The 8,439-nt window shown below is 37.6% G+C and overlaps 1 protein-coding gene across 3 annotated transcripts in view; it reads left to right on the top strand.

Annotated features, from left to right (window-relative positions):
• Positions 1-1,497: 1,497 nt before the first annotated feature.
• ZFYVE26 (zinc finger FYVE-type containing 26) overlaps positions 1,498-8,439 on the top strand; it is an 82,936-nt gene continuing 75,994 nt past the window's right edge. For all 3 annotated transcript variants that reach the window (XM_012548949.3, XM_031952786.1, XM_023503018.2), the window contains exons 1-2: positions 1,498-1,553; positions 2,340-2,615. In XM_012548949.3, coding sequence (XP_012404403.1) covers positions 2,425-2,615 — 191 coding nt within the window. In that variant the 5' untranslated portion in view covers positions 1,498-1,553; positions 2,340-2,424. The remainder of the gene's footprint in view (positions 1,554-2,339; positions 2,616-8,439) is intronic.

The following is an 8,439-nucleotide window of genomic DNA, read 5'->3' as shown; positions in this document are numbered from 1 at the left end:
ATTAAACATTGGATTATTGAGTTTAATTTATATTTAATTAATTTTAATTAAATTTAATTAATTAAAATTAATTTAATTAATTAACATAATCATTATAATTTAAAGGATATTTTCATATCCTTTTTTAGTATGTTCTGATCCATACACACTAATTGACATACTTTTTCTATTATTGTAATGCCGAAGAAACTGAGCAAGACAGAGGTTAGAGACCAATTCAATAATTTATTAAATGGAGAGAAATACTGGGACCAATGCATCCCGGGGCTAGACGAGACTAGCATCTCAAAGAGTCTCTAGCCCTGAGTATGGGGGCAGCAAGCTTTTTATGGAATAACAAGAACAATGACATTACTGATATTCTAATTGTCAAACATTAAGGATTGTCTATAAAACCTTTATCTCAACCATTAAGAGGGGACGATTATAACCTAAGGCAGCAACTGGTCACCCCATTAAAAGATAACTTTGGCACAACATCATCAAATATTTTTGATGATTGTTGCTTTTATAACATAATTTGAGTTTTGAAAATACCTTTCCCCTCCTTTATAATCACATTTTAAATCATTCCTTTAATATACCTTTTTCTTTCTGCAAATGCATTTTGTCATGATTTTGTTCCTGCAGATGAGTTTTGTCATTATCTTTCTATAAAGTATCCTTTTTTAGTCCATCAAATCTATAAATTAGTACTAAATTTGTAAATTAACTTTAGTGCTGTGTTCATTTTTATTATTTTGGCCCAGCTTATTTACGAACATTGAACTTTCCTGCAGCTATTTAAACTGTCCGTTATTTTCCTTATGGAGCACTTTTAAGCAGATGTGTACATTTTGCCTAGGTGTGCACACACAAATGCTGAACGCCCTTTGGAAGATTGACTCTAAAATACTTTATGCATTTTGTGATTATTTTATATTGGACTTCCCTTCCTCTTTTTTACTTCTTAGCTCGGACTATTATTATTTATAAATGCTGTTGATTTTTTTTTATTTTTTTTTTTAATTTAATAGCCTTTTATTTACAGGTTATACGCATGGGTAACTTTAATGCTGTTGCTTTCTATTGGCTTATTTTGAAGGCTATGTTCAATTGGTTCCTAAACTACTCCTTAGTATTTTCGAGACAAATCATGTTATCAACAAATACAGTGAGCGCGAATTTATTTGTCTCTTTGCCTTTCTATCTTTAATTTCTTTCTTCTAATTGGTGTTGCTAATATTCCTAGTCAAATGATGACGGGGGACAGTGGACATACGCGATGGGGGAGGGGGAGTGGAGGGAACGCGTTTCCTTGTTTTGGGAGAAAGGGACGTGCGATCTGGGCCGGAAGTCTCTAGGATAATACCACCCCAAACTTCCGGTCGAGCCATTTTCTGCGGCTTCAAACGCCCTAAAGAAGTATGGCGGCTCATTTGCATATTTCCGTCGCTCCACCAATAGAGGCGTTGGCCCGCTGACTGCTCTCCCTTCCGGGAGAGAATTGTCACCTGACTCAACTCTAAACATGGCGGCGCTGGCTTGGGCACCGTTCTCTCTGCTGGGACTAGGTGAGTGCCAATCACCCCAGAGAGTCGATGGGCTGGCTCGCTCTTCGATAGCGGAAGGGGGGCGGTTCCGACCCCGGCTCCCGGCTCCCGGCTCCCGGCTCCCGGCTCCCGGCTCCCGGCTCCGACCCGATCTTTCCGGGCTTGTCACAGGTCCGGATTCCGCTCTGCTACTTTGGCAAAATCGTCCAAATGAGGGGGTCTTCTTTTCCCAGACGTCCCCCTCTAAAGGAGCGGAAGGAAGCAGTTTTTCTCTGAGACGCTCGGAGCCTAGAAGGAGCAGTCATTTGGGGAAGGGGCGGAGAGAGAAGTTCTGAATCACCTTTGGGCAGTGGCAATGGATGTCCCACGGAGATGTTTCCGTACCTCCGAGGAGGCCGTCCCCTTGCTGCTCTCTCCGTTTCTGCCTTTTTGGACTATTTGTCTTCCTGCAGTGCGAGTCTCAGGTGCTGCGTTCTCTTCGGAGCCTCCCTGTAACCCCACCGTTCTGGTCGTTAGTTCTTCCTCCTCCCATCAATTACACTGTTTTTCCTTAATTTGCGTACATTTCTAATCTCTTTCAGAAGACTTTTTGTCGCCGTTTCCCTGGCAAGTAACAGCGCCAGCAGACACGTGTTTGTTTATTCAACTAAATACCTCCAAGAATATGGAAGAAAAAATTATATAGTCAAATTTTCAGAATGAGAATTAATAATTTTTTTTTCCCCAATAGAACTAGCAATTGCAGAGTGATCTAAATCCAAGTTCCTCCACTGCTTTTCTGACTCTTTTTGTTTCTTCCGTTTCTAGAAGGTGTTCCAAGAATGGAAATATTGAGGACGGTACGTTTAGTATAGCTCACTGTCCTCCCTCCCTTGCACTCTGTGCTGGGAAAATGCATCCATTTGGAAGAGAGGAAGCTGCCTCGGTAGAACACCTCTTTGGGTTTTTTTGTGAGTGTTTGAAACATGGAGAATGGGAACTGGCACAAGCCTGTGTGCCTCAGCTACACAGAGGACAAGGGGATATCCCCAAGAAGGTGGAAAACATTCTGCAGGCTCTGGTGGCTTGTCCAGACCTGATGAGGTAAATACTCTTTTTCCATCACCAGCACTGTCCATTCATAACTTAATTAGTGTATAATCTTTACATATAGGTGCCACTTAAACTTTCTATTAAGCTGATTAGTAGAGTGAAATTTCAGGTTTAGTTTAGGCATTTTCCCACATTCAGTAACTAGAGGAGAAATTTCCTTTGATAGTGAGTAGAGAAATAACCGCAAAGCGAAGAACACCTGAGTTCATAGTTCATATCAGAGGTAGATACATACTGGCTATGTGTTCTTGGGCAATATACTTAACTTGGACATCTCAAACTATATATCATAGACATCTTAAATTAAATATATCCAAAATTGAACTTACTGTCTTCCAAAAATCTTCCTCTGTTCTTAACTTCATTATTGCTATCAGGGCAACCACCATCCTCCCAGTTATCTAAGCCCAATGTCATCTTCAGCTTCTCATTCTCACCCACTCAGCCCCATATCCAGTCAGTGATCTGATCAAGTGTTGTCATTTCTGTTCTCATAACGTCTTTCATTTATGAGTTTTTCTCCTCCAGCACGGCTTCATGTATAGATTAGTTTGCTAATTGGCCTCCCTATTTCAAGTCTGTCCTCGCTCCAGTCTTTCCTTCTCTCAGTTGTCAACATGATCTTCTTAAAGTGCAGATGTGACCATATACAGTAAATTTAGAAAAATAAAAGGCTATTAAAATAGTAAAAGATGAAAATGCTCATGGCCTTTTATTTTTCTAAATATATGCGAAAATAGTTTTCAGCATTCACCTTTGCAAAATCTTGTGTTCCAAATTTTTCTCCTTCCTCCCCACCTCCTCACATAGACAGCAAGCAATCTAATATAGGTTAAACATGTGCATTTCTTCTAAATATATTTCCATATTTATCATACTTCAAAAAAAAAATCAGATCAAAAGTTTTTACCTTTAACCAAGCAAACAACAAGAGCAACAAAAGTGAAAATATTATGCTTTGATCCACATTAAGTCTCCATTGTTCTCTCTCTAGATGCAGATGACTCTTTCCATCACAAGTCTATTGGAATTGCCTTAAATCACCTCGTTGTTGAAAAGAACCAAATCCATCATAGTTGATCATCACATCTTGTTGTTACTCTGTACAATGTTATCTTGGTTCTGCTCACTTCATTCAGCATCATTCTTTCCAGGCTTTTCTGAAATCAGCCTGCTCATCATTTCTTATAGAACAATAATATTTATTATCTTCATATACTATAATTTATTCAGGAATTCCCCAACTAATGAGCATCCATTCAGTTTTCAGTCTGTCTCCACTACAAAAAGGGCTGCTATAAACATTTTTGCACATGTAGGTCCTTTTCCCTTTTTTATGATCTCTGTGGGATACAAGCCCAGTAGAGACACTGTTGGATCAGAGGGTATTCACAGTTTGATAATCTTTTGAACATAGTTCCAAATTGCTCTCTAGAATGGTTGGATCAATTCACAACTCCAGCAACAATGCATTAATTAGTGTTCCAGTTTTCCCATCTCCCCTCCAACATTTATCATTATCTTTTCTGTCATCTTAGCCAATTTGAGAGGTATGAAATGGTACCTCAGAGTTGTCTTAATGTGCATTTCTCTAATAAATAGTGATTTAGAGCATTTTTTCCTATGACTAAAAATTATTTTTTTCATCTAATAACTGTGTATATTTTTTAACCATTTAGCAATTGGAGGAATGATTTGTATTATAAATTTGAGTCAATTCTCTATGTATTTTAGAAATGAGGCCTTTATCAGTATCACTATACAGTAAATTCTAGAAGCTTTCTATCACTTTCCAGGATCAAATATAAAATCTATTTGACTTTTAATGACCTTCATAATGTAGCCTCTTTCTAGCTTTCCAGTTTTCTTATGCCTTATTCCCCTCCAAATACTTATCGATCTATGAAACTGACACTCCATTTCTTGATTCTATACATTTCACTAAGTGTACCCATGCCTAGAATTCTTTTCTTCCTCATTTTTAACTCCTAGCTTCTTTCAGGATCTCAGCTCAAATTTCATCTTGTAGAAGAACCTTTTCCTGGTCTTTAATACTAACATTACTACCTACCTTCTGAGATTATCTCCAGTTTATCTGGCATAGACTTTGTTTATATATAGTTGCATGTTGTCTTCTCCATTATATCATGAACTCCTTGAAGATAGAAACTAGTTTTGTCTTTCTTTGTATATGTAGTAGTTAGTAAAATTACTACCAATGGTTCTCTACTGGAACAACTTGGAGTCTTCTAGACCTTTCACATCAATCAGTAAATGTTAAGTGCCTACTATGTGACAAGCACTGTGCTAAGTGCTAAGTTAAAGTTAAAGTTGATCCTGCCTCTAAAGAACTTACAATGGAATGGTAGCAATAACACACCAACACTTAGGTGCAGTTCAACTATTATATTAAGGGTAAATTTGAAATTGATTGTTTCAGAAAGGAAGTGCTGGAATTAAGGAAGCTAGAAAAAGGCTTTCTGTAGAAGATGAAATTTTTAGCTGGGAGAAGCCAGGAGATAAAGGTGAGGAGTATTCAGGCACAGGGAACAGCCAATGAAAATCCCAGTCAGTACGTGGAATGTGCACAGCAAGATGGCCTGTGTCACTGGGTCACAGTGTGCAGGGGGAGAAAATATGGCCAATTTATGGATTGGCTTGGGCACTGAACAGTATTTTATATTTGATACTGGAGGTGATCAGTAAGTAATAATGGTCAGACTAGTGCTTTAGAAAGACCACTTTGACAGTATCAGTAGAAGACTGTTCAAAAGGACCAGTCAGAGGATTTTTACTAAAGTCTTAAGAGTGAGGCAATGAGTGATTACAGTAAGGTGGTAGTGATATTAGGATTGGTATTAGAGGAGAAAAGAGGACATATACAAGAGGTATTGCGATTGAGGTGTGAGAATTGAGGATTGAGAGATCTCCCAGTCAATGTCACAGGTTGTTTGTGAAAGAATTTGAAAACCCGAAATTTGTGGCAAAAGTGGTTTTAATATACTAAGAAGACAGCTTTCTCAGTAGGCAAATCCTGTTAGGATATTTTTGCAAACATCAGGGCACTTAACATATGATTTTATGGGGTCTCTTTGTCTCAGAGCCAAGGACCAATCTCCAGATGAATGAGGAACTAATTTTCAACTCAATAGAGGGCTTTGACCATACCCCAGGCCGAGATTTCCAATTGAATGAGATTAGTTATCTGGGAGTTTCTTCTATGAAGGATGGGGCCTCTCCCAAAGGCCAGGAAGGTTTGAGACTCAGGACTACCCTTCCCTCCAAAGATTAAAGGGAGGGCAGTTTATATCAGGAGTTTTCCAACTCTCCCTCCCCTCCAAATATTAAAAGGGACACAGTTTACATCATTTCCAAGGTAAAATGGACAGACCTTGACAACAGGGAGTCCACAAAGTAAAACTCTTTGCATAATATTACTGAGACATTATGACTATAATCTACATAAAAGCTTTTTAGGGAGTTATCAATAATTTTTTACAACTATAAAGAAGTATTAAGACCAAAAAGTTTGAGATCTGCTGCCAATATCAATGAAAAATCTAAAGTCCAGATTCTAAGTGTCTTAGTTTTATTGATGCTGTTTGAATGGTCTAGATTTCTGGTGGTCTAGAGGTTAGTGGCTATAAGAGAGTTATTAAGAATCCCCTTTAAGTCGGCTTCTGGTTTTAATAGTGAAAGAATTCACTCATTCCCGAATTATTAGTTGCAAAATGAAAGTTTATTGTTAGATAGAAATCAGTTTACCCAGAGACTGAGGTCTATAGTGGCAGATCTATGGAAAATGGAGTTTTGCATTGAGAATGCAGTTCTCAGTGGACAGAAGGTTCTGGCAGTAAAGGGAGCTACCACGGTCCATCTGCAAAAGACCTTGGTTGAGGAAGCTATTATATAGGGTGTCTTGTTGGGGGCTGGTACAGCCTGGATCCCCTGTTGGAATTCAGAGGGATGCTTTTTGACCAGGATTTGTAATTGAATCAAAGGCTCTGACACCCTGGAAAGACAACTTGTTTGGGGAAGATATGCCTCAGCCAGGAGGGGCTGGGAATCTGAAAGGAATTGCAGATCAATAGGAAATACAGTTTCTTAAAGGCACCAGAACCTGCTTCATTATCAGGCACTTATTAATGTAGCTTATGACTATTATATAAAACTTGGTACAGAGCCTGTATCTTTGGGACAAGCTTTTTCTTGTTTATAACTAGTCTCTTTGAGAAGTGATGGATAGAACATCTCTTGAGAGCTTTTTCTTTCATTCCTTCAAAAATACAAATCCCGTGTTCTCCTGTATGTGGGTGAAAATTTCATTGCAGCTTAAGCAAAAGAATGAAAGAGAATTCCATTATGTATTCATAAGTGTTCCTGCCAATAACAATTGATGGCAAAGAAACCTAATATATTATTCAAACTTTTGTCTTTTATATTCCATCTTTTGTACTTCAGCTTCAGGTAAACATAATATTCCTTTCTTCAGGTTTTAGATAAAATACTTTTCTTACAGTTTTTGTTCTGAGCAGTGGCAGTTGGATTTGAGTTGCAAAAGAAAACCCCTAAACTCCCATATCCTTTTCTTTGTATGCAAAGAAGAAAGAAAAGCAAGGAAAATGAGCTAGAGAACATAATATATCTCAAAATAAATGTATGTTTTAAGGAAGCAAAAATAGATTTCAGTTCAACAAGCTTTACGGGTCCCAAAGTTGGAAACCCTGGGGTAGATGTTAAGAATTCAGACAGTCCCCCTCCAGAAAGGAATTTGCATCTCTTTTTAGACTGGGCTTGAAGGAGATTTACAGATGAAAAGGAAGATTAAAAGTCCATTAGTTCAGGACTCTTAAAAAAAAAATAGAATAACAATAGCATGTATTTAATAGGTGTTTTTTAAAGTTTACTACTGCTCTATTTAGCAAAGTTAATTTCTTCTCCATAGCTCAGATCTCCCTATTCTCTACAAACTATTTCCTCAAAATTTTAAAATAACATTTTTTCCATCTTTTAATTCAACCTGAACGATCTCTAAAAAATACCATATTCCTTTAAACTATGTCCCTTGGAGGTCATTTTTCTTTTTATTGTTTCCAAATTTTGGGCCTAACTGGAAGGAATGGTACATTCTTTGTTCCTATTGCCTTATACACTATTTTCTCTAAGTACTTTCCCTCCCTTTTTCCCTTTAGAAGCCTGAGTAGTCCTTTTATATGTGTCCATCCTCATTTTTTCCCTTTAGAAGCCTGAGTAGTCCTTTTATATGTGTCCATCCTCATTCTCTGTAGGTGACTGTGGATAATGTGTTAGGCCCAAAATTAGGAAGATATCAGTTTCTTGCTGGCTGTGTGACCCTGAACAAGTCATTTAATTCTCCTTACCTCAGTTTTCTCATCTGTAAAATGAGCTGGAGAAGGAAATGGCAAATTACTCTAGTATCATTGCCAAGAAAACCTCAAATGGGATCACAGAGTTGGATACCACTGAACAACATACATTTCCAACTTCTAAAGTGACTTTGCTAAAGTTGATGGTTCATCATTTTTTATGTGCCACCTTTTGTCATGAAGATTTCGGTATATATGTTGAAAGATCTGTATAATAATCTTTTTATGCAATTCATCACTGTTTTCAGTTCCTTCTGTTCGTTTGTTGACTTCTAAGCTCATTCTATACAGTGACTGGTAACAAAATTTTTTACCTTCAAGGACAGAATCATACATCATACCCTCTCACAGCAGATGGATTTAACCTAGTGGCAAGAATGAGACAGTATATCAGAATTTATGGAATGTAGCCAAATACTTTCATTAAC

Source organism: Sarcophilus harrisii, chromosome 2 (genome assembly GCF_902635505.1).
Source record: "Sarcophilus harrisii chromosome 2, mSarHar1.11, whole genome shotgun sequence".
NCBI classification, from domain to species: domain Eukaryota; kingdom Metazoa; phylum Chordata; class Mammalia; order Dasyuromorphia; family Dasyuridae; genus Sarcophilus; species Sarcophilus harrisii.
This window is presented reverse-complemented; position numbering and strand designations above follow the sequence as displayed.